The sequence below is a fragment of the Artemia sp. Qi Xiang Cuo genome, chromosome 2 (genome assembly GCF_049724085.1).
Source record: "Artemia sp. Qi Xiang Cuo chromosome 2, ASM4972408v1, whole genome shotgun sequence".
Taxonomy (NCBI): Eukaryota; Metazoa; Arthropoda; class Branchiopoda; order Anostraca; family Artemiidae; genus Artemia; species Artemia sp. Qi Xiang Cuo.
The window spans coordinates 52,293,206-52,321,047 of record NC_142795.1 but is presented as its reverse complement, the minus strand read 5'-3'; the positions used below and the strand labels follow the sequence as shown (position 1 = coordinate 52,321,047).

General features: G+C 30.6%; 1 protein-coding gene across 1 annotated transcript in view; it reads left to right on the top strand.

The window, feature by feature from the left end:
* LOC148955359 (cholecystokinin receptor type A-like) overlaps window positions 1-27,842 on the top strand; it is a 199,913-nt gene that overhangs the window by 152,195 nt on the left and 19,876 nt on the right. Inside the window, exon 4 of the mRNA XM_089101766.1 lies at window positions 17,006-17,281. Coding sequence (XP_088957892.1) covers window positions 17,006-17,281 — 276 coding nt within the window. The remainder of the gene's footprint in view (window positions 1-17,005; window positions 17,282-27,842) is intronic.

Sequence of the window (27,842 nt, the reverse complement as noted above, 5' to 3'; positions counted from 1 at the left end):
TATATTTCAATAAAACACATAGATATTTGGGCTTTTCGAATAAAAAAAGCTATGTATGGGAAGTAAAAGTGGATTTTATTTTACGACTGGACTAGTATTTTGTGGAAAAAATGGTTCTAGAGCTCTTATATTTATGTTTCTTAAACAGTAAAATTTTCTTTTCTCGTTTTCCAATAATTTTCTTGCTATGCTATAAGTAATAAAATTTGCTGAAGTCTTGAATTTTGGAACAACTGTAGCTTCTATGACATACAACTATTGCATGAAGTCTCATTGCTAAAAAAAAATAAATAATAATAAAAATGAAAAATAAAACACAATTGAACGAAAACAAAAAGACACTTAGCTGAATTTTTTTTTGAAATTTACTTAGCTGTAAGGTCTTTTTTCCCTGTTCCCTGCTTGGTAGGTTTATCTAATTGGCCAATAGGAGACAAGTAATCATTGCTATGTTTTACTGATGAAGTAGGTTATACCATCACATACAATTTCCGTCGCGTCTCTTCATTAGTATTCGTCAGATCTATTTTAAAAACTGAGTGCGAGTTAAGTTTGGGAATTACAGTAAATGCAGTAAATAGCTCCAAATGGGATTATCCAAAATATCAAAAAGTAGAAAACTAGATTATATCTTAAAATAAGAACTTATCTGTTCAGAAAGTCATACTATTACCCCTAAACACTTGAATAGGTGCCCCATTTCGATTGGCCTTCCAGCGCAGTAGATTTGCCTTGGTGATAATCAAAGCGCCTATTATGGGTTATTTTTGCCTTGGCAACTTCATAGGGAAGGGATGAGATGAAATCGAGGAGGAGCCCCGTTTCATTGGAAGTGGAAACCTCTAGTTCCCATTTAAGGTTTGAAACTGATTTGAAGGCAACCATTCCCCTCCTTGGGGTACTCCCGTAACCCATCTGACAACGAATAAGATCAATATGATATCAATTTTGTCCAAAATATTAGAAAGCTCCGTAAAAAATGCCTCCGGGAGTGACATGACCCACAAAGACCGAGGGGAAAGGACCCTAAAATGTGCGAGGTCCCATAATCATAATTACTAAAACTTCTATTATTACCATTATTATTATTTTATTACCAGTAAAATTTTAAAAGGAAGTGCAAAAACTGGGCAATAAAAAGAAACCAGAAAAACGATTGAAAAATTTTAATCTTCAGCAAAGGACTAAAATCGCTTTAGCCCAGGCGTGAATATAATTGATTTCCCCAATCTTTAGTAAGTGTCCTGTCAGCAAATTTGAATGCATATCTAATGTTGCACTTCTTTAAAACAACGCTGTTTCTGTGCCACTGGGTCAGACATGAAAGAAACTTGGCATGTTTCTGAAATAAGCTTCGCATAGCTTTCTCTTTGAACGTTGTGAAGATTTTCAAAAGAGAGCTCGAGTTAGTATTTGAGAGGTTGTAGTAGCATTATAGGCCTATAGCCAAGCAGGCAAGAAATGCTCAAAATGATTCTTTTTGGCAACGACCAATCCGAATGACGTCAGTAGTAATGTATCTATATATTTCAACTTTACATGGAATTACACAAGAATATACAGTGCAGTTTGACGTGCACATTGCAAAAAGCGACCAAACCTTTTATATTATATACCTATAAAGTCGACAAACACGTTTTGAGAGTATAATTGAGATTATACAGCTCAACGAGACTGGTTTCTTAGGCACTTTCATCGTAACATTTTTTTTAACCGTAAACTAGAAACTGTCAAGTTGCGTAATCAAAGAATGGTCTGATTCTAGAAATACCGGTTTACAGTTGGTTATAATCATGCTTTTTTTTTCTTTTTCTTTTTTTTTGCTATATATATTTAACGAATTGTTTATTCTATGTCAGATGATTAATATAAGTTCTAACAAACCTATGAGAATCAATTTATTCGGTAGAATGGACAATAAAAGAATTGTATTTATAAGTAAATGTACTTTATTCGTCAACTAATATAAACTTTTTATTTACTATCTAGCATTATGAGTTTCACACAGAATTATCTATCATTTTGTTTCACACACAAAGGTGAACTCTCTGTAAATATGCGAGCTATGATAAGATTCACATGTTCATAACAGCTGTTTTGATTATAAGGCTGTTTTCTCGTGAGATTACATTTCACTGCGCTGTTATTTAAACAAACTTAATGAGACGATCATTGTATGTACGCGTGTGTATTTACTAAAGGGACTAATTGTTGTAGAGAAAAAAAGAGGAGGAGTAGAGGGACGGGCGCCCCCTATTAATATTCTGAATAAAATAATAGTTGAAATTGTATTTTTTTTAACCAAAACTAGAAACTGTCAAATTGCGTAATCAAAAAAGGGTCTCATTCTAGAAATACCGGTTTACAGTTGGTTATGATCATGCTTTTTTTTCCGAAAACTAGAAACTGTCAAATTGCGTAATCAAAGAATGGTCTCATTCTAGAAATACCGGTTTACAGTTGGTTATAATCAAGCTTTTTTTTTTAACCAAAAACTAGAAATTATCAACCTTTTCAAAGAGAGTGAGTAGAACCTGTCAACGAGTTTGATAGCCCCTAGCTTAAAGAAATCTCATCAAGTTTGATTAAGAATGCAACATGTCTAGAATTGATGCCATATGCTGTTGAATCATTTACCAAAAAAATAACTCTATTTGCAAAAAAAGGAAAAAAAAAGAAGAAAAGGGTTTAGCATTTGCGAATTGGACTCTATGAATGATATTAATTAATGTTTGAATAATAGGAGCCTGAATGATTCTAATTAGTGATTGGATCGTATGAAGATGGAGAAAGAGGGTTAAACTGATTAGCAGTTAAGGTAACCCCGAAGAGAATGTTAACTCATAGCTTATTTATTATAAACCTGGAACAATATCAGTCTATGGAAATGGTTAATGATGATAAAATGGTGTTATGAATTGACCTAGCTTTACTTCTTCGATGTGTTCTGTATAATACACAAGTGGCGTTTGAACAGTGTTGTCAATTTAAAATAGAGTCTAACGTTATAGTATACTAGACAGTTGATACTAAGAGAGATGTAGATGGCAGGAAAAGAATTTTAATAATGGATAGCTTTACTTCTTCGATGTGTTCTGTATAATAAACAAGTGGCGTTTGAACAGTGTTGTCAATTTAAAATAGAGTCTAACGTTATAGTATACTAAAAAGCTGATACTAAGGGAGATGTAGATGGCAAGAAAAGAATTTTAATAATGAAATTCAGAACAAACCTTACTTTCGTAATAAAGGAACATTTAGTATATTTTTTTATTTATTTTTGTTTAAGAAAATGCCCCATCTTTAACAAATTTAGCCTTAACTAGTTAAAACTGTGCATAAATTCTTCAATTTTAGTTGTATTGCACAGCTAGTAAAGGAACATTTAGTATTTTTTTCTAATTTAAGTGTTTTCATAAGAAAATGACCCATCTTTAACAAAACAAGCCATAGCTAGTTGAAACTGTGCATAAATTCTTGATTTTTTGTCATGTTACTTAGGTAGTAAAGGAACATTTGGTATTTTTTTCTAATTTAAGTGTTTTCTTAAGAAAATGGCCTATCTTTAACAAAAATAGCCATAGCTAGTTGATACTTTGCATAAATTCTTAATTTTTTGTCATGTTACTTAGGTAATAAAGAAACTAAAAATATATTATGCATTACATTGTTATGTGTTCATTATTTTTAGAGTATGGTAGCATATCAAACGTTTAGAATGTCTATTAAAACATTGGAGATGTAAGAAAAGGAATTTGCATACATCTATTGTCTGACACATGGGATAATATTGACAAAATTTAGGTATCAGAATGAATAAATTCTTGATCAACATCCGTTGTTGGATATGTCATTATGAAAAAATTGTAAGTAAGTAACAAACTCTTTCTTGAATTCACCTCTTGGATACACAATACAGAAATCTAATTCAGGAAATTATGAAAAAAAATTGAACAAATACTTTATTAAAATTCATTATCGATTGAAGTCGCTTCATGGACAGGCAATACAGCAATTTCACAAAATCTAAGCCTAAGAGTGATTAAATTCTATATCAACATCCATTTCTCGGATACATAGGAAAAAATTAAGTGTTAGAGTGAACGAGTTTTTTTTTATCAACATCCTTTGTCAGATACATCGAATAAAATTGACGAAATCTAAATATCAGAATGAATAAATGCTTTAACAACATCCTTTATCGGGTATGTCGGATAAAATTGACAAAATCTAAGTATCAGAGTGGCTAAATTCTATATCAACATCCCTTTCTTGGATACATAGATTAAAATTGACAAAATCTAAGTGTAAGAGTGAATATTTTTTTTATCAACATCTTTTGCCAGTTACATTGGATAAAATTGACAAAATCTAAGCGTCAGAGTGAATAAATTCATTATCAACATCCGTTGTTGGATATGTCGGATAAAATTGATAAAATCTAAGTATCAGAGTGATCAAATTCCATATTAACATCATTTTCTCGGATAGATGTGATAAAATAGACAACATATAAGCATCAGAGTGAATAAATGTTTTATCAAGATCCTTTAAATGCATTATCAACATCATTTATCGGCCATATCGGACAAAGTTGAAAAAATCTAGGTATCTGAATGCTTAAATTCTACATCAATATCCCATTTTTGAGTATATAGGATAAACTTGACAAAATCTAAGCATCAGAGTGCATAATTTATTTTTTATCAATATCTTTTATCAGTTACAACAATTATAATTAACAAAATCTAAATATCAGAGTGAATAAATGCTTCTTCAGCATCCTTTGTTGGATATGTTGAATAAAATTGACAAAATCTAAATATCAGAATGAATAAATGCTTTATCAACATCCTTTGTCGGATATATTGGATAAAATTGACAAAATCCAAGTGTCAGAGTGAAAATTATTTTTATTAACATCCTCTGTCAGATGCATCGGATAAAATTGACAAAATATAAGTACCAGATTGAATTAATGCTTTATCAACATCATTTTTCAAATTTGTCGGATAAAATTGACAAAATCTAAGTACCAGAGTGAATAAATTCATTATCAACATCCTTTCTCGGGTATATCAGATAAAATTGACAAAATCTAAGTATCAGATTGGATACATGCTTTATCAACATCCCTTTCTCGTATACAGGGGATAAAATTGACAAAATATAACTACCAGAGTGAATAAATTCATTATCAACATCCTTTGTCGGATATGTCGGATAAAATTGACAGAATCTAAGTATCAGAGTGATTAAATTCCATATCAACATCCCTTTCTCGGATACATGGGATAAAATTTACAAAATCTAAGTATCAGAGTGAATAAATGCTTTATCAACATCCTTTAAATACATTATCAACATCATTTCTCGAACATATCGGATAAAATTGACAAATTCTAAGTATCAGATTGATTAAATTCTACATCAACATCCATTGTCGGATATGTCGGATAAAATTGACCGAATCTAAGTATCAGAGTTATTAAATTCTATATCAACATCCCTTTCTCGGATACATGGGATAAAATCGACAAAATCTAAGTATCAGAATGAATAAATTCATTATCAACATCCTTTGTCGAATATTTTGGATAAAACTGAGAGAATCTAAGTATCAGAGTGATTAAATTCCACATCAATATCCCTTTCTCGGATACATGGGATAAAATTGACAAAATCTAAGTATCAGAGTGAATAATTGCTTTATCAACATCCTTTAAATGCATTATCAACATCATTTGTCGGCTATATCGGATAAAATTGACAAAATCTAAGTATCAGATTGATTAAATTCTATATCAACATCCCTTTCTCGAATACATGGGATAAACTTGACAAAATCTAAGTATCAGAGTTATTAAATTCTATATCAACATCCCTTTCTCAGATACATGGGGTAAAATTGACAAAATCTAAGTATCAGCGTGAATAAATGCTTTATCAATATCCCTTAAATGCATTATCAACATCACATGTCAGATACATCGGATAAAATTGACAAAATCTAAGTACCAGAAAGAATAAATTCTTTTTCAAAGTTTTTATTGGATACATCAGATAACAGTCATAAAATCCAAGTTCTATTCATTTTGACTTCATGCGTCATTACGTTGAATTTAGGTTAGACTGGTTATAGATGGTAGCAAACCCACTCAGCCAAAGAGTCATAGTGAAAGAGATATTCAAAAAGTTGAGTTAATTTAGGTTCACTTAGAGTGGTAATGACTTTATCCTGTGCACACGCTTACTTCGAATAATTCATTTTTACTTCTTTTTTTCTAAAAATATGGTATCAGTGTTTATCTCTCCAATGGGAAAAAATTATTGATTTAATACGCGCAATAAACTAGATAGTCTCAATAACCTACCATGGAGTGCCACTGGGAACGCACCTCGGAAATATCAAAACCATAAGTTAGGTTAGGTTAGCTTACGTGCGCGCACCTAATTTCCCTTTATTACCCAAGTAACACGACAAAAAATGAAGAATTTATGCACAGTTACAATTACCTATGGCTATGTTTGTTAAAGATGGGCCATTTTCTTAGGAAAACACACAAATTAGAAAAAAATACTAAATGTTCCTTTATTGGCTGTGCAATACAACTAAAATTGAAGAATTTAAGCACAGTTTTAACTAGCTAAGGCTAAATTTGTTAAAGATGAGCATTTCCTTAAGAAAACACTCAAACTTAAGAAAAATACTAAATTTTCCTTTATTACCTCAGTAACAAGACAAAAAATGAAGAATTTACGTGCATTTTCAACTAGCTAAGGCTAAGTTTGTTAAATATGGGCCATATTCTTAAGAAGACACACCAAATTAGAAAAAAATAATTAATGTTTCTTTATTAGCTGTTTAACACAACTAAAATTGAAGAATTTATGCACAGTTTTAACTAGCTAAGGCTAAATTTGTTAAAGATGGGCCATGTTCTTAAGAAAACACTTAAATTATAAAAAAAACTAAATTTTCCTTTACTAGCTTTGCAATACAACTAAAATTGAAGAATTTATGCATAGTTTTAACTAGTTAAGGCTAAATTTGTTAAAGATGGGGCATTTTCTTAAACAAAAATAAATTAAAAAAATATACTATATGTTCCTTTGTTATGAAAGTAACTCTAAAAAAAGGAAGAATTTATGCGCAGTTCCAACTAGCTAAAGCTAATTTTGTTAAATATGGGTCATTTTCTTAAGAAAACACACTAAATTAGAAAAAATGCTAAATGTTGGTTTATTAGCTGTTTAACACAACTAAAATTGAAAAATCTATGCACAGTTTTAACTAGCTAAGGGTAAATTTGTTAAAGATGGACAGTTTTCTTAAGAAAAAACTAAAAATTAGGACAAAATATCAAATGTTTCTTTATTACCTAAGTAACACGACAAAAAATCAAGAATTTATGCACAGTTTCAACTAGCTATGGCTATATTTGTTAAATATGGGCCATTTTCTCAAGAAAACACTTAAATTAGAAAAAAAATACTAAATGTTCCTTTACTAGCTGTGCAATACAACTAAAATTGAAGAATTTATGCACAGTTTTAACTAGTTAAGGCTAAATTTGTTAAAGATGGGGCATTTTCTTAAACAAAAAAAAAATATACTAAATGTTCCTTTATTACGAAAATAAGGTTTGTTCTGAATTTCATTATTAAAATTCTTTTCTTGCCATCTATATCTCTCTTAGTATCAACTTTTTAGTATACCATAACGTTAGACTCTATTTTAAACTGACAACACTGTTCGAACGCCACTTGTGTATTATACAGAAAACATCGAAGAAGTAAAGCTAACCATTATTAAAATTCTTTTCCTGCCATCTACATCTCTCTTAGTATCAATTTTTTAGTATACTATAACGTTAAACTCTATTTTAAATTGACAACACTCTTCAAACGCCACTTGTGTATTATACAGAACAAATCGAAGAAGTAAAGCTAGGTCAAGTCATAAGACAATTTTATCATCGTTAACCATTTCCATAGATTGATATTGTTCCAAATTTATAATAAATAAGCTATGAGTTAACATGCTCTTCGGGGTTACCTTAACTGCTAATCAGTTTATCCCTTTTTCTCTATCTTCATACGATCCAATCACTAATTAGAATCATTCACGCTCCTATTATCCAAACATTAATTAATATCATTCATAGAGTCCAATTCGCAAATGCTAAACTCTTTTTTTTTGCAAATAGTTATTTTTTTGGTAAATGATTCAACAGCATATGGCATCAATTCTAGACATGTTGCATTCTTAATCAAACTCGATGAGATACCTTTAAGCTAGAGGTTATCAAACTCTTTGACAGGTTCTACTAACTCTCTTTGAAAAGGTTGATACTTTCTAGTTTTTGGTTAAAAAAAGCATGATTCTACTGTAAACCGGTATTTCTAGAATGAGACCATTCTTTGATTACGCAATTTGACAGTTTCTAGTTTTCGGTTAAAAAAAAGCATGATTATAACCAACTGTAAACCGGTATTTCTAGAATGAGACCATTCTTTGATTACGCAATTTGACAGTTTCTAGTTTTTGGTAAAAAAAATACAATTTCAACTATTATTTATTCAGAATATTAATAGGGGGCGCCCCTTCCCCCAACTCCTCCTCTTTTTTTTCTCTACAACAATTACCCCCTATAGTAAATACACACACGTACATACAATGATCGTCTCATTAAATTGTTCAATTAACAGCGCAGTGAAATGTAATCTCACAAGAAAGCAACGTTCTAATAAAAACAGACGTTGTGAACCTATGAATTTTATCATCGCTTGCATATTTTCAGAGAATTCACCTTTGTGTTTGAAGCAAAATGAAATATAGTTCTGTGTGAAACTCATAATGCTAGATAGGAAATAAAAAAGTTTATATAAGTTGACGAATAAAGTATGTTTACTAACCAATATAATTCTTTTATTATCCATTAGAACGAGCGAATTGATTCTCATAGGTTTATTAGAACTTCTATTAATGAACTGAGACAGAATGAACAACTCGCTCAATATATATAGCAAAAAAAAGTATGATTATAGCCAACTTTAAACCGGTATTTCTAGAATGAGAACATTCTTTGAATACGCAATTTTACAGTTTCTAGTTTTTGATAAAAAAATATAATGATGAAAGTACGTGAAAAACCACTCTGCTTGCGTTATATAATCTCAAGTATACTTTCAAAACGTGTTTGTTCACTTTATAGGTATATAATATAAAAGGTTTGGTCGCTTTTTGCAATGTGCACGTCAAACTGCACTCTATATTCTTGTGTAATTCCATGTAAAGTTGAAATATATAGATACATTACTACTGACGTCATTTGGATTGTTCGTTGCCGAAAAGAATCATTTTGAGCATTTCTTACTTGCTTGGCTATAGGCCTATAATGCTACTACAACCTCTCAAATACTAACTCGAGCTCTCTTTTGAAAATCTTCACAACGTTCAAAGAGAAAGCTATGCGAAGCTTATTTCAGAAACATGCCAAGTTTCTTTCATGTCTGACCCAGTGGCACAGAAACAGCGTTGTTTTAAAGAAATGCAACATTAGATACGCTTTCAAATTTGCTGACAGGACACTTACTAAGGATTGAGGAGATCAATTATATTCACGCCTGGGCTAAAGCGATTTTAGTGCTTTGCTGAAGAATAAATTTTTCGTTCCTTTTTCTGGTTTCTTTTTATTTACCCAGTTTTTGCACTTCCTTTTAAAATTTTACTGGTAATAAAATAATAATAATGGTAATAATAGAAGTTTTAGTAATTATGATTATGGGACCTTGCACATTTTAGGGTCCTTTCCGCTCGGTCTTTGTGGGTAATGTCACTCCCGGAGGTATTTTTTACGGAGCTTTCTAATATTTTGGACAAAATTGATATCATATTGATCTTATTCGTTGTCAGATGGGTTACGGGAGTACCCCAAGGAGGGGAATGATTGCCTTCAAATCAGTTTCAAATCGTAAATGGGAACTAGAGGTTTCCACTTCCAATGAAACGGGGCTCCTCCTCAATTTCATCTAATCCCTTCCCTATGAAGTTGCCAAGGCGAAAATAACCCATAATAGGTGCTTTGATTATCACCAAGCCAAATCTACTGCGCTGGAAGGCCAATCGAAATGGGACACCTAAACAAGTGTTTAGGGGTAATAGTATGACTTTCTGAACAGATAAGTTCTTATTTTAAGATATAATCTAGTTTTCTACTTTTGGATATTTTGGATAATCCCATTTGGAGCTATTTACTGCATTTATTGTAATTCCCAAGCTTAACTCGCACTCAGTTTTTAAAACAGATCTAACGAATACTATTGAAGAAACTCGACGGAAACTGTATGTGATGGTATAACCTACTTCATCAGTAAAACGTAGCAATGATTACATGTCTCCTATTGGCCAATTAGATAAACCTACGAAGCAGGGAACAGGGAAAAAAGACCTTACAGCTAAGTAAATTTCAAAATAAAATTCAGCTAAGTTTCTTTTTGTTTTCGTTCAATTGTGTTTTATTTTTCATTTTTATTATTTATTTTTTTTTAGCAGTGAGACTTCATGCAATAGTTTTATGTCATAGAAGCTACAGTTGTTCCAAAATTCAAGACTCTGCAGCAAATTTTATTACTTATAGCATAGCAAGAAAATTATTGGAAAACGAGAAAACAAAATTTTACTGTTTAAGAAACATAAATATAAGAGCTCTAGAACCATTTTTCCACAAAATACTAGTCAATTAGACCATTAGAACGAGCGAATTGATTCTCATAGGTATACTATACTTTTTAGTATACTATAACGTTAAACTCTATTTTAAACTGACAACACTGTTGAAATGCCACTTGTGTATTATACAGAACATATCAGAGAAGTAAAGCTAGGTCAAGTCATAAGACCATTTTATCATCGTTAACCATTTCTATAGATTGATAGTGTTCCAAATTTATAATAAATAAGCTATGAGTTAACATGCTCTTCGGGGTTACCTTAACTGCTAATCAGTTTACCCCTTTTTCTCCATCTTCATACGATCCAATCAGTAATTAGAATCATTCACGCTCCTATTATTCAAACATTAATTAATTTCGTTCATAGAGTCCAACTCGCAAATGCTAAACCTTTTTTTTCAAATAGAGTTATTTTTTTGATAAATGATTCAACAGCATATGGCATCAATTCTAGATATGTTGCATTCTTAATCAAAGTTGATGAGATGCCTTTAAGCTAGAGGTTATCAAACTCGTTGACAGGTTCTACTCACTCTCTTTGAAAAGGTTGATAATTTCTAGTTTTTGGTTAAAAAAAAAAGCATGATTATAACCAACTGTAAACCGGTATTTCTAGAATGAGACCATTCTTTGATTACGCAATTTGACAGTTTCTAGTTTTTGGTAAAAAAAAGAAAAAAAGCATGATTATAACCAACTGTAAACCGGTATTTCTAGAATGAGACCATTCTTTGATTACGTAATTTGACAGTTTCTAGTTTTTGGTAAAAAAAATACAATTTCAACTATTATTTTATTCAGAATATTAATAGGGGGCGCCCCTTCTCCCAACTCCTCCTCTTTTTTCTCTAAAACAATTACACCCTTTAGTAAATACACACGAGTAAATAAAATGGTCGTCTCATTAAGTTTGTTTAATTAAAAGCGCAGTGAACTGTAATCTCACGAGAAAACAGCCTTCTAATCAAAACAGCTGTTATGAACATGTGCATCTTGACAGTTTCTAGTTTTCGGTAAAAAAAAAAATGTTATGATGAAAGTGCCTCAAAAACCAGTCTGCTTGCGTTATATAATCTCAATTATACTCTCAAAACGTGTTTGTTCACTTTATAGGTATATAATATAAAAGGTTTGGTCGCTTTTTGGAATGTGCTCGTCAAACTGCACTGTATATTCTTGTGTAATTCCATGTAAAGTTGAAATATATAGACGTCCGACATTACTACTGACGTCCGAAGACAGGAGCAGAAGCGGTGAATCAGAGCTCTCTGTGAAATTGAACGTGGATGCAATAAGTACATGAGGAACCCTCCAGGGTTTAATCATGGGAACACTAGTATTGACAGTTAGGCTACTACTTGCGAGGTAGCTTATTTTTAGCCGTTAGTAAGACAGAGTTCCGTTTTAGATTCACTAAATCAAAGTCCAGCGTCATTTTAAGAATCTGTAAATAAAACAAAGTTCTACTGAAATGTAGACATCTTTCAGTATACATGGAGGATAATTGTGATTAATTATTACTGTGGGTGGGCTCACAAAACTGAGTCAAAACTCAGGCCAAAGAAGCCCCATCGCCTCCATACCTAAAAACAACCTTTAATAATTTCTTCCTCAATCAAGCCTTATCCGCTAGGCTATCGGTTCCACCTCTATTTATTTCCCCCTTTGTAGGTGGAGAAGAGCCTTTCTTTGCAGTATCAATGTGTCCAAAATTGTTTTACCTCATCATGAGAACCCTGTCTGCCAGCTTCAAAGTGGTACATGTAGACAACACTCGTCTAACTAAAGAGAGCGGAGAATCACCCGCCACTCACAAGTCATCAGCGGCAAGTCTCGCAAGTGGCATTTAATCTTCAATATCGGTAACAACAATAGAACTTCTTTCTCGCACCTCGTATTGTTCTTCAGTGGATCTTTTCGTTTGCCACGGTTAGCACGGACGCTACATAGGTCTCGTTAGATCAAACTTCTAACCGTAACTTTGGCAGCCATTACTAGCTTAACTTTGTTCAATCTCGGCAGTGTGTTTCACAAAAAAAAACCTACGTCATGACCAGACACTGGGCAGCATGCGCCAAAGGCTAGGCGTACACTAAAATTAAAAATAAGAAGTCCCTTGTTGCGGTTAGGTATTAAAAAGGCTACTACTTTGGGGAACACCATTAGAAGGTCGTCACCTCTACTCAACAGAGGTTATCGTTAGCGAAGTTTCGCAACGATAGGTTAATACCACGTACAAGTCATGACCGTTTCATTGCTCGTTTTGCTTCAGTTGTTGAACAGCAATGGGGAGGCTTTGTCACCTTGATGGGTACTTATCTTGACATGGAGCTCATCTTTAAAACGATACCTTGAAAGAGAAGGGTTGAGGACAACAGCCATGATATAAGGTATATTTTGTGGACAGGCAGAAAGATACACTCAGGTACAACTTGTTCACAGGTCTTGTGGCAGAATGTGTCGGAATTATTATTTATGTGTAAGTTTTATATTGAAGAAAAGGTAGGCATATTTGATCTTGATTGTGTGGTCGGCCTGAAATGTTCAGGGATCGTTCACTGGCACAAATATATTTTTATTAGGAGGAGGACAGATATCAGGGAGGGGCAAAAAATTGACAAAAAGGGTTTTGTCTTAGATCAGTTTTAAACTTAGGGCTATTCATTCTCAGGCCAAATGGGACCTAATTCATAAAAAAGTTTAGTTGGGATGGTTCTAAAAGGGCCCAAGGGGGGGGGGGTGGTTTTGAAGGGGCCCAAAAAAAATTTCGATCGATTTGGAATTTCAGAACTTCCTTCTTTTAAATACAATATTTTCTAATGTGCAAATAATCAACTGATGGATGTTTCTTTGAATAGTCAATTCAAAATACCGTTTCCACTAATTAAACAGTGTTCAAAAGTTTTATTAGGAAAGAATTCTCTATAATTTTGAATTTTATGGAATAAAAATAAAAATTTACAAAGAAAGCCTCCATTTAAAATAGCAAGATTAAATTGAAAACTACGAATTTAATTATCCTAAGAAATGTTCTTTTCTTTCTTGTAACAAATATTATTATTGCATTTTGATCGTTTTTAGTTTGTGGATGTTTTGACAAATAAAATCAGACATCCTAAATTTATGTCGTTTTTAGTTAAGCATAAATGACGCTGGCCTCTTAAAGAGTTTGAGGGGGCAGAAGGCTGACTGCTATTTGTTGTAGCTCTTACTTGTATACTCTTGAAATTTTTTTTCGTTTTTTTTTTTTTTTTTCTTGGGTATAGTTCTTCATGTTTCATACGCTCTTAAAATATTTACTAAGCAAAGGAATAAGGAACACTTTAAAATACGGATTTCTCTTTTTTGACCTTTTAGGAAAATTGTTGGCCCATGCTCTAGTGATTTTTTTTTCTTAGAAATTTACACTTGCCTAATGTATTTTTGTGTCAATCTTTATTTGCACCCCTTCCCCTGCCCTTAAAATGGATTCCTGTGTGTGGCTCCGATTTGGACATAATCCTTTACCTTTTTCTGGTGCACCGTCAAGATCCAGTAATAAATAGCGTTTTAGACAGGTTGATTTCAATGGATTCCTAGATTTAGTTTCTGTTTCAATGCTACAAACTTGTCATCTGGCCTAGCCATAATTGTCATCTCTGAGAAAGAAATATGTGGGGAGACTTTCTCTTAGTCATCTCTGAAAAAAGAGACTAAATTATTTTTTATGAACGATGTTAAGACCTAACAGAATAGTTTGCCAAAACACTAAAGAGGAATTTAAAATGTAGAAAAGAAATATTTAAAGATATACGATCAACATTTCTCAATGGAAAATCAGTATCGAAGACAGAAAAATTTACGCATAATATTTTCTTGTTTTGTTTTTGAAGTTGTTATTAATAATGATAACGGTGACACGCCATAGCAGAAATTTGTCCATTGCTAGGCAATGGACACTTATATATATACACAAGGGGATAAATATAAGAAGTTCCCGAGTATTTTTTGGCATTTCCTACATGTTCCAAGACATAAAACAAAAGTCTTGAAAAAAAAAATTACTTGTCAAATAAATGCCGAAGGTAAGGCATAGGCATTGCACATCACAGGTATTGTTTGGAGAAATTGATAACTATACATTTCTATATAGTCATTGAAATCAATACGCGTAAACTATGCACACTGTCTAGTCACTAACTTGAGAATACAATGTGCAAACTACTAAAAAAATGTTCCAATACACTAAAAACGATTTTTAATGCAAGCAAAAAAAAAATCAACTGAAACAAAATGATTTTCTTAATGATAGCAATAAAAGTGGTTTAAATTAAAAGTAATCCATTCATTTTTAATAGATTAACCTTTATCCTACCATTGGAAGGAAACGCCTAAATCCTGATTAGCACTTAAGGAAACTGCAAAGAAATTACATGAAATACTGAAAAGGTGCTCAGTACTGCGTTTTTGTCGCTTGAGGTTTCCAGCGATTAAATTAAATAAGGTTTTCCCAAATAAAGTTTTTCAAAGAAGATTAAAGAACGAAATTAAAGCCTAAAAAAAGTTGAAATTAAGGAATATAATAAGTAAAGTTAAATGGACAGAAATTACCACAAATAGGGTTACCGCCCCTGTAAGCCCTCTCAAGGCTAGAGTGCCATTTTTGCTTTAACAAAAACCTTTTTTAATTGTTGTGTCTTTTTTTAGTACATCTACTTTTATCTTAAAATGTTCCGTCTTTATCCACTATACCAGGGGAGCCTACCCCTGTCCAGTCTGTGCTTTTTGCAGGTTTCAGCTAATCAGAGAAAATGCAATTTTTCTGGCTAGTTTTTGGCGTTAGAAAATTGATCCAAGTAATTTTGTTCTTAAATTAATGTCGGTCCGTGTTTCGGGCGTTAAGAAGCATTTAGCTTTTTGAGCCAAAGTGCCCAGAAACATTCTCAGTCTTGCAAGTCCTTTTAGTCATGGCTGATTGAAAATATTTTAAGTCCTTGACAAACGGGAAACATTTTTGGCTAATTTACAGGTGATCCAAACTTCTTTTTCAAGTTTCTTCTGTGCACTGGATTTCCTTGACCGAAAAATTCTTTGCCCTTTTCTTTGGTCTTATTTTCAGGCTAATCAAGTTATTTTTTTTTTTTTTATGTTTCTGGTCCACTTTTCCCGATGACTTAAAGATGGTAGTATCAAGATGACCAAAAATAAGATTATTTCATGTACTATAGGGCCCCATTTGTTTATAAGGGGGCCTCAGACCCCTTATAGATGAAAATTATAGATCCCACTTTTGGGCAAACTAACGTTGTTGTTTTTTTATTTGAATGGTCATTAAGCACCATTGCCTGAGAACTTATGAATGGGAATTTCAAACTGACTAGAGCCAAGACTTTTTAGGCCTGTTCCTAAAGATTAAAGTTAAGTTACCTTGGCCTTGGGACAACAGGATTTAGTTTCAACATATTTGGAAAAACCCCTTATCCAAACCATTCAGCGCTCTTTTAGCCCATTTTTGGGGGGCAAACCTAAGTTATTTTTATCCTTTCAAATTTTATATAACCATAATTTATTTCATCTTTTTTATTGCATCGAGATCTCTTTGGTTCAAGAACCTTACAAGTACAAATTTAAAGTTGATAAAAAAAGCTTTTGGGTCTATTTTTTACCCGAAAGTTAGGGTCCCTTGCCCGATGCCAATTATAGTTTTTGGAAATGGATGTAAGTTATAAAATATTTTCTTGTAAATGGCTAAGAGACTTATAGATTTAATTGTCAAGCCAAACAAAAACAAAATATTTTGGTCCTTTTTTATTCCTTTTTTGAGCCTTTTTTTTATCTTTGGGGAAAATTTTTCTGGTGCAATTTGTTCTCCTCGGCCCAATGTTACAGGCTTCGGTGTAGGCTATATATGGTTTTAACTAATTGATGTTTTATTTCAAGTCTAAAGGGATTTTTGTTTCTTATTATTTTCGTTTCACCCTTTCGTTTACGTCAAAAGCGTCTTGCCAAATATAATGACGAAATACTGATGCTTTTCTTTTTCTTTTACTTTCATCAACCTTAAGCCCTAATCCTAAATTTTTTTTTCTGCGGTAAAAGAAATTTTTAAGATTTATAACATAGTATGATTTGTGAGATTAGTAATTTTTACCTTTTTTTCCTTTTTTTTGTGCAGCTGGCTGTAAAGCCTGTCCTGGGCCAAGTTATATGAGAATATGTTTCATATTTCCTGTGTGTATTTGACAAATTAATATAAATAACTAGCTCTGAAATGTGATTTTTATTTTAGGTCGTCATAAATGCCGTGAAGTATGGCCGTCTCTTTTGGCCGAGAAGGGTTATAATTTACTTCTTATCGTTCTCTTCTTGGTGCTTCCACTCATACTAATGGGTTTTGCCTATTCTCTGATAGTTTACCAGCTAAAATTGGCTATGAAACTTACAATCACTGAGCCAATCTGTGCAGCCGATATCAAAATTAGAGTAAATTCTTCTGAGAATTCGAGGAGCTTCTCAGAAAACAAAAACTTGGAACAAAAAATATGTGCTAGAAATCTCACTCAAAGTAAGTTCTCAAAGAATTTCTCTCATTTGAACTAAAAAATAAATTCAAGCTCTTCCGGGTGTATTAACGAATGGATTTAAAAATGGAAGTAGAAAGGGGGGTGCTACTCCGAACAGCACACCATATATGGGCATAGAGTCCATAGGGAGATGGTTTTCTCAGTGAGAATGAAAAAATAGGATTTTTCTCAATTGAAAAAACAGGATATTTCTCATTTTTATGGATATTTCTTGGAGGGTTATGTATGTTTGTCAATTTATTTGATGTTTTCCACGGAAGTCATCATCAATTTATGTCAGTTTTATGGTTTTTGTCAGTGAGAATGGAAAAACACTATTATTCTCACTTTGATGGATGTTTTCTGGATTATGGAGTCTAACGGAGATCGGAGTCGATGACACTTTCAGACGTATATATCGACTTTATGAGCATTACGAAACTATTATTCCAGTATATTGTGTTTTTTAGAATTCAAGTACGATATAGTAAAAAAGTAATCATGTTCGACCGTTTTTTATGCCTACATCGATTAGGAAGTCGCGTTGTCGAGGCCCACATTAAATTCTCGCTAAACATAAGTATAATTGTAACTTTCTGAACAGAAAGAGAGTTTGAAGTTTTACCTTAGAGACTTAGCATAGAGTTTTAGTTTGGTTTAGTTTTAGTTAAAAGTTTAGAGTTTTTAGCTTAGAGTTTTTGTTAGAGTTCTAGTTTAGTTTAGTTTTAGTTAAGAGTTTAGAGTTTTTAGCTTAGAGTCTCAGTTTAGAGTTTTATTCAGAGTTCTAGTTTAGTTAAGTTAAAGCTCAGAATTTAGAGTTTTAGCTAAGAGTCATAGATTATAATTTTACTTACAGCTGTAGATTTGCTTAGTTTTAGTTAAGAGTTTCGAGTTTTAGCTTAGAGCATTAGCTTAGAGTTTTTTGTTAGAGTTCTAGTTTAGTTTAATTTTAGTTAAGAATTTTATTTTTTACATTTGATTTTAAGTTATATTTATAGTTTAGTTTAGTTTTAGTTAATAGTTTATAGTTTTACCATAGAGTCCAATATTACAGTTTTAGTTATAGTTATAGTTTAGTTTAGTTTTACTTAATACTTTGGAATTTTAGATTATAGTATTATCTTAGAGTTTTTGTTAGATTTCGATTTTAGTTTATTTTTAGTTAAGAGTTTATAGTTTATAGGTTAGAGTATTAGATTAGAGTTTTTGATGAAGTTATAGTTTAGTTTAGTTTTAGTTATTAGTTTAGAGTTTTACCTTAGAGTCTTAGCTTAGAGTTTTAGTTAGAGTTGAAGTTTAGTTTAGTAACAGTTAAGAATTTAGAGTTTTAGCTTAGAGTCTTAGCTTAGAGTTTTTTTGTTAGAGTTCTAGTTTAGTTTAATTTTAGCTAAGAGTTTGATTTTTTACCTTTGAGTTTCAGTTATAGTTCTAGTTTAGTTTAGTTTTAGTTTAAGAGTTTTAGCTTAGACATAGAGTTTTAATTAGAGTTCTAGTTTAGTTTAGTTTTAGTTAAGAGTTTAGAGTTTTTAGCTTAGAGTCTTAGTTTAGAGTTTTTTGTTGAAGTTCTAGTTTAGTTTATAGTTTTTTTGCTTAGACTTAGAGTTTTAATTAGAGTTTTAGATTAGTGTAGTTAGAGTTAAGAGTTACTAGTTTAGCTTAGAGTCTTAGCTTATAGTTTTTTTTTGAGAGAGCACTTTCTCAGTCTAGTATTAGTTCTGAGCTTATAATTTTACGATAGAAATTTAGCTTGGAGTTTTAGCATTAGTTCTAATTACGTGTAGAATTAGGTGTGAGACTGTTGTTTTACCTGATATTAACTTATTGCATCTCTATCTTAGTTTAGTTTTAATTAAGATTTTATAGTTTTATATTATAGTCTCATCTTAGAGTTTTTGTTAGAGTTCTAGTTTAGTTTAGTTTTAGTTAATATTTTAGTGTTTTTAGCTTAGAGTCTTAGTTTAGAGTTTTTGTTGAAGTTCTGGTTTAGTTTAGTTTTAGTTTAGACTTTTATCTTAGACTTATATTTTCAATTAGAGTTATAGCTTGGTTTAGTTTTAGTAAAGAGTTTTGAGTTTTTAGCTTAGAGTCTTAGCTTAGTTTTATTTAGAGTTCTAGTTTAATTTAGTTTTAGTTAAGGGTTTCGGGTTTTACCATAGTATCTTAGCTTAGAGTTTTAGTTTGAGTTAAAGGTCACTTTACTTGAAGTTAATAATTTAGATTTTTATATTAGAGTCATATATATGAGTTTAAAATAAAGTTAAATCGTTTTTAATTTGTATCTGAGAGTGTATAGTTTCAGATTAGTATCCAACGAGAGTTCTAGTTATAGTTCTAGTTTAGCTTAATCTTAGTTAATAGTTTCGAGTTTTAACTTAGAGTATATTCCTTAGGTTTTTGTGAGAGATCGGACAGTGTTTAATTTTATTTAAGAATTTGATGTTTTACATCTGAGTATCTGCGAGAGTTCTAGATTAATTTACACTTATTTAATTGAGTAGTGCATTACACTGGTGCCATTGAATAGAGTCTATTTTAGAGTCCTCGTTTTGTTTAGTTTTAGTTAATTGTCTAGAATTTTAGATTATAGTCTTAGATAATAGTTTTTGTTAAGAGTTCTATGTCTGTTTAGTTTTAGTTAATAGTCCAAAGTTTTTAGTTTAGAGTTTTAATTTATAGTTTTATTTCACGTTCTCTTATAGTATAGTTTAAGTTAATAGTTTAGAGTCTTAGCTTAGATTTTTTGTTAGAGTTGAAGTTTAGTTTAGTAATAGTCAAGAGTTTAGAGTTTTAGCTTAGAGTCTTAGCTTAGAGTTTTTGTTAGAGTTAATATAAGCTAACCTAATCTAACTGGTACAAAGTCGACATGAGGGGATTTTCCGGCGAGTATGGTTAGGTTAGGTTAGGCTAGATCAAGTTAGGTTAGGTTAAGTTAGGTTAGGTTAGCCTACGTACGCGCGCGTACGTTCGCTAACCTAACCTAACTTAACCTAACCTAATCACCTAACTTAATCTACCCTAACCTAACCATACTCACCGGAAAATCCCCTCATGTCGACTTTGTACCAGTTAGATTAGGTTAGCTTATCATGAGTGCTCATGATAAGCTAACCTTATCTAACCTAACTTAAACGTGGAGAAACCTAACCTATAACCTAACCTAATCTAACCTATGGTTTTGGTATTTCTATGCAATATTGTGTAATTTTGTGGTTATGCTAGTTTAGCCTAAACTTCAACTCTAACTAAATCTCTAAGCTAAGATTATAGGCTAAACCTCTAAGCTATAACTCTTAAGTAAAACTAAAATAAACAAGAACTCAAAATAACATTCTAAGCTACGAGTCTAAGCTAAAACTATTAACACTTAACTTTAACTAAAAAAAACGAAAATACAAAAATAACTAAAAAATTAATCTAATAATTTAATGTAAAAATCAAAACTATTAACTAAAACTAAACTAAACCAGAACTCTAACTAAAACTCTAAGCTAAGACTTCAAGGTAAAACTCTAAACCCTTAACTATGACTAAAATAAACTTCAACTCCAAGTAAAAATATAATATAAGACTATAAGTTAGAAATCTAAACTATTAACTGAAATAAACTAGAACTTTAACAAAAACTCTAAGCTAAGACACTAAGATAAAACTCTAAATTATTAACTAAAACAAAACTAAACTAGATCTCTAATTAAAACTCTAAGCTAGAAATCTAATATTTAGACTCTAAATTATTAACTACGGCAAAAATAAATTTCAAATTCAAAAAAAACTCTAAGCTCTAATTCTATGATAAAATTATAAACTTTTAGGGAATCTAAACTATAATTACAAAAAGGAGTCTAATCAACAACTATAATATAAAATATATAAATTCTTAAATATAACAAAATTGAAATTAATATATAAATAAAACTCTAATCAATTGCTATGATCTAAAATTATAAAATTACAACTGAAACTAAACTAAACTAAAACTCTAACAGAAACTCTAAGCTAGTACTCTAGGTTAGAACTATAAAAACTTAACTAAAGCTTAACTTAACTAGAACTTCAACTAAAACTCTAAGCTAAGACTCTAAGCTAAAAACTCTAAAGTCTTAAAGAAAACTAAACTAAACTTGAACTCAAACAAAAACTCTAAGCTAAGACTCTAAGCTAAAATTCTAAACTCTTAACTAAAACTGAAAAAAACTAGAACTCTAACTAAAACTCTAAGCTATGAATCTAAGGTAAAACACCAACTCTTAACTAAAACTAAACTAAACTAGAACTCTAACAAAAACTCTAAGCTAAGACTCTAAGCTAAAAAACTCTAAACTCTTAACTAAAACAGGACTAAACTAAAACTCTAAGCTAAGTTTCGAAGGTAAAACTCCAAACGCTTAACTATATCTAAACTAAACTAGAACTCTAACAAAAACTCTAAGCTAGGACTCTAAGCTATAACTCTAAACTCTCAACTATTACTAAAATAAAATTCATCTCTAACAAAAACTCTAAGCTAAGACTCTAAACTATTAACTAAAACTAAACTAAACTAGAACTTCAACAAAAACTCTAAGCTAAGCCTCTAAGCTAAAAACTCTAAACTTTTAACTAAAACTAAAATAAACTAGAAATCTAAAAAAACCTATAAGATAATACTATAAGATAATATTCTAAACTATTAAATAAAAATAAACAAAACTAGAACTGAAACTAAAACTATAAGATAAGACTCTAAGCTAAAATTCTAAACTCTTAACTAAAAGTAAACTAAACTAGAACTCTAACTGAAACTCAAAGGTAAAACATCAAATTCCTAACTAAAATTAAACTAAACTAGAACTCTAAGCTAAGACTCTAAGGTAAAACTCTAAACTCTTAACTAAAACTAAACTCAACTAGAACTCTAACAAAAACTCTAAGCTAAGACTCAACTAAAAATCTAAACTCTTAACTAAACCTTAACTAAACTTGAACTCTAAGTAAAACTCTAAGCTAAGACTATAAGGTAAAAATCTAAACTCTTAAATAAAAATAAATTAAAATAGAAATCTAAATAAAAATAATCTGCTACTATAATCTAAAAAATCTAAAATCTTAACTAAAATTAAACTAAACTAGAACTCTAATTGAAACTCTAAGTATTATATAAAAATCTCATATAAGAATAAACTAAACTAGAACTTCAACAAAAACTCTAAACTAAGACTTAAAGCTAAAAACACCAGACTCTTAACTAAAACTAAACTAGAACTCTAACTAAAAACTCTAAGCTGAGACTCTAAGCTAAAATTCTATACTCTTAACTAAAACTAAACTAAGATAAAACTCTAAGCTAAGTCTCTAAGGTAAAACTCCTAACTCTTAAATATAAATAAACTAAACTAGAACTCTAACAAAAACTCTAAGCTAAGACTCTAAGCTAAAACTCTAAACTCTTAACTAAAACTAACTAAACTAGAACTCTAACAAAACTCTAAGCTAAGACTCTAAGCTAAACTCTAAACTCTTAACAAAACTAAACTAAACTAGAACTCTAATTAAAACTCTAAGTCTAAGCTAAAACTCTAAACTAAACAAGAACTTCAACAAAAAACTATAAACTAAGACTATAATCTAAAAACTCTAAACTCTTAACTAAAACTAAACTAAACTAGAACTCTAATAAAAACTCTAAGATAGGACTCTAAGCTAAAACTCTAAACTCTTAACTAAAACTAAAATAAACTAAAACTATAAGCTAAGTCTCTAAGTTAAAACACAAAACTCTTAACTATAACTAAATTAAACTAGAACTCTAACAAAAACTATAAGCTAAGACTCTAAGCTAAAACTCTAAACTCTTAACTATTACTAAACTAAACTAGAACTCTAACACAAACTATAAGCTAAGACTCTAAGCTAAAACTCTAAACTCTTAACTAGAAGTAGTCTAAACTAGAACTCTAAGAGAAACTCTAAGCTAAGACTCAAAGCTAAAAACTCGAGACTCTTAACTATAACTAAACTAAACTAGAACTCTAACACAAACTATAAGGTAAGACTCTAAGCTAAAAAAAACTCTAAACTCTTAACTAAAACTAAACTAAAACTCTAAGCTAAGACTCTAAGGTAAAACTCTAAACTCTTAACTATAACTTTACTAAACTATAACTAAAACTCTAAGCTATGACTCTAAGCTAAAACTCTAAATTCTTAACTAAAACTAAACTAAACTAGAACTCTAACTAAAACTCTAAGCTAAGACTCTAAGGTAAAACTCTAAACTCTTAACTAAAACTAAACTAAACTAGAACTCTAACAAAAACTCTAAGGTAAGACTCTAAGCTAAAACTCGAAACTCTTAACTATAACTTAACAAAACTACAACTTTAAGCTAGGACTCTAAGCTACAACTCTAAATTCTTAACTGTAACTAAACTAAACTTCAACTCTAACTAGAACTCTAAGCTAAGACTCTATGGTAAAACTCTAAACTCTTAACCAAAACTAAACTAAACTAGAATTCTAACTAAAAATCTAAAATAAGACTCTAAGCTAAAAACTCTAAACTCTTAACTAAAACTAAACTAAACTAGAACTCTAACAAAAACTCTAAGCTAAGACTCTAAGCTAAAAAAAACTCCACACACTTAGCTAGAACCAAACTATACTAAGACTATAAGCTAAAACTCTTAACTATTAATAATATAAGCTTCAAACTTTATCAAAAAGTGTGAGCTAAGACTCTAAGCTAGATCTGTAAACTCCCAACGATTACAAAACTAAACTTCAACTTTAACAAGTATTCTAAGATATTAACTTCATCTAAAACTCTAAAATATTAACTATTGCTAAACTAAACTAGAACTTTGACAAAAACTATTCTAAGAATCTAAGCTAAAAATTCTAAACTAATAACTATCACTAGACGATACATGAAATATAACAAAAACTCTATGAAAAGAAAACATGCTGCAATTCTAAACGCATTGCAACAACTAAACTAAACTAGATAAAAAACACGAAGTATAAGCTTAGGATATAATTAAAAACACTAGAAACGACGCTCAAACTAAACTAAACTAGAAATGTAACAAAAACTCTAAGCTAAGACTCTAAGCTAAAAAACTCTAAACTCTTAACTAAAACTAAACTAAACTAGAAATCTAAGCTAAGTCTCAAAGGTAAAACTCCAAACTCTTAACTATATATAAACTAAACTAGAACTCTAACAAAAACTCTAAGCTAAGACTATAAGCTAAAACTCTGAACTCTTAACTATTACTAAACTAAACTTCAACTCTAACAAAAACTCTAAGCTACGACTCTAAGCTAAAACTCTAAACTATTAACTAAAACTAAACTAAACTAAAACTTCAACAAAAACTCTAAGCTAAGACTCTAAGCTTAAAAACTCTAAACTCTTAAATAAAACTAAACTAAACTAGAACTCTAACTAAAACTCTAAGCTAAGACTCTAAGCTAAAACACTCTAAACTCTTAACTAAAACTAAACTAAACTAAACTAGAACTCTAACAAAAACTCTAAGCTAAGACTCTAAGCTAAAAAACTCTAAACTCTTAACTAAAACTAAACTAAACTAAAACTTTAAGCTAAGTCTCTAAGGTAAAACTCCAAACTCTTAACTATATGTAAACTAAACTAGAACTCAAAACTGAAATAAACTAGAACTCTAACAAAAACTCTAAGCTAAGACTCTAAGCTAAAATTCTAAACTCTTAACTAAAACTAAACTAAACTAGAACTCTAACTAAAACTCAAAGCTAAGACTCTAAGCTAAAACTCGAGACTCTTAACTAAAACTTAGCCAAACTAAAACTTTAAGAAAAACTCTAAGCTATGACTCTAAGATAAAACTCTAAATTCTTAACTGTAACTAAACTAAACTTCAACTCTAACTAAAACTCTAAGCTAAGATTCTAAGGTAAAACTCTAAACTCTTAACTAAAATTAAACTAAACTAGAACTCTAACAAAAAAAACTCTAAGCTAAGGCTCTAAGCTAAAACTCGAAACTCTTAACTAAAACTTAGCCAAACTAAAAATTTAAGTAAAAGTCTAAACTAAAACTCTCCATTCTTGACTGTAAATAAACTAAACTTCAACTCTAACTAAAACTCTAAGCTAAGATTCTAAGGTAAAACTCCAAACTCTTAAATAAAACTAAACTAAACTAGAACTCTAACTGAAACTCAAATGTAAAAAATCAAACTCTTAACTAAAATTAAACTAAACTAGAACTCTAACAAACAAACTCTAAGCTAAGACTCTAAGCTAAAACTCTAAACTCTTAACTATTACTAAACTAAACTTCAACTCTAACATAAACACTAAGCTAAGACTCTAAGCTAAAACTCTAAAGTATTAACTAAAACTAAACTAAACTAGAACTTCAACATAAACTCTAAGCTAAGACTCTAAGCTAAAAGCTCTAAACTCTTAACTAAAACTAAAATAAACTAGAACTCTAACAAAAACTCTAAGCTAAGACTCTAAGCTAAAATTCTACACTCTTAACTAAAACTAAACTAAACTAGAACTCTAACTAAAACTCTAAGCTAAGACTCTAAAGTAAAACACCAAACTCTTAACTAAAACTAAACTAAACTAGAACTCTAACTGAAACTCAAAGGTAAAACATCAAACTCTTAACTAAAATTAAACTAAACTAGAACTCTAACAAAAAACTCTAAGCTAATACTCTAAGCTAAAACTCAAAACTCTTAACTAAAACTTAGCCAAACTAAAACTTTAAGTAAAACTCTAAGCTATGACTCTAAGCTAAAACTCTAAATTCTTAACTTTAACTAAACTAAACTTCAACTCTAACTAAAACTCTAATTTAAGACTCTAAGGTAAAACTCTAAACTCTTAACTAAAACTAAACTAAACTAATACTCTAACAAAAACTCTAAGCTAAGACTCTAAGCTAAAACTCTAAACTCTTAACTAAAACTTAACCAAACTACAACTTTAAGTAAAATTCTAAGCTAAGACTCTAATCTAAAACTATAAATATCTAACTGTAACTAAACTAAAAAAAACTAGAACTCTAAAAAAAACTCCAAGCTACGACTCTAAGATAAAAAATATAAAATATTAACTAAAAATAAACTATACTAGAACTATAACAAAAACTATAAGCTAAGACTCTAAGCAAAAAACTCTAAACTTTTAACTAAAACTAAACCAAACTAAAACTCTAAGCTAAGTCTCTAAGGTAAAACTTCAAACTCTTATTCTGTTCAGAAAGTTACAATGATATTAATTTTAAATTCGACTTTCAAATTTTCAAAGTCAACTATAAGTCAGCAGCTGTGGTTGCCTAAAAAAAGGTCGACACGGTTTAGCGTTGTAATATATAGTTATTACAGTCTAAAAATAACAATCTTCAAGACTAATTGTGACGGCTGGCTCGTAAAGGTTCAAGCTTATTAATAAAGGTCATTGACTCCGGTCCCCGTTAGACTCAATAATCCAGAAAACATCCATCAAAGTGAGAAAAATACTGTTTTTCCATTCACACTGACAAAAACCATAAAACAGACATAAATTGCTGTTGACATCCATGAAAAACATCAATTAAATTGACCAACACTCATAACCGTCCAAGAAACATCCATAAAAGTGAGAAAATTCCTGTTTTTTCAAGTGAGAAAAATCCTGTTTTTTCATTCTCAGTGAGAAAACCATCTCCCTATGGACTCTATGCCCATATATGGTGTGCTGTTCGGAGTAGCACCCCCTTTCTACTAATGAAAACGAAAAGAAACTAGCTTATGCAAGATTTTAAACACAAAAGTAGCAAAAATTAACGTTACACAAAGAAATAAAACCTAAGACGAAAAGAAAACGCGATGACTTGGATATGCGTGGTATGTCATTTAATCATGAAACATGGGAAACAAATTTCTAAGGATGTATCCAGGATCTTTTTTTCGGGATGGGAGGGTGGTTTGTCATTTTAGGTGGGAGGGGGTTTTATGGAGAATGTCAGTCCAGGGGGGTTACAAAAACTTTTAAAAATACGTTAAAAATTTGTTTATGTGCATTTTTGTTACGTTCTTACGAGTCAGGCCCAAAATGGGGGTTCAAACCCGGCACCCTCTCCCCTGAATACGGCCTTGGATATTTCTTATCCTTAAAAGATTGAAATCACCATTTTTATTAATTTTATTATTAAACTAAAATGAATAATTATCATAGCGTTTATGCAGCTGTGAAAAACCTTTACCATATCCCGATCATTCCTATTAACTTTAGTAGTACCAAAATTTAAACTACTTACCTAAATTAGGAGGTTTACATGAGTGTCAATCGAAGAGAAAGTCGAAATTAAAAGAAAGAACTAAAGAAATGTATCAAGGTTTCGTTTTCACCAAAACATAACCTTAATCACCCAATACTGGCACTTACGACGATGACTTATTTTCGACGAATATTAATATAAAGCATATAAATAATATAAAGTATAATAATAATATAAAGATAATATACATAATATAAGTAATATAAAGTATAATAATAATATAAATATTATATAGCCTAAATAATATAAGTAATATAAAGTAT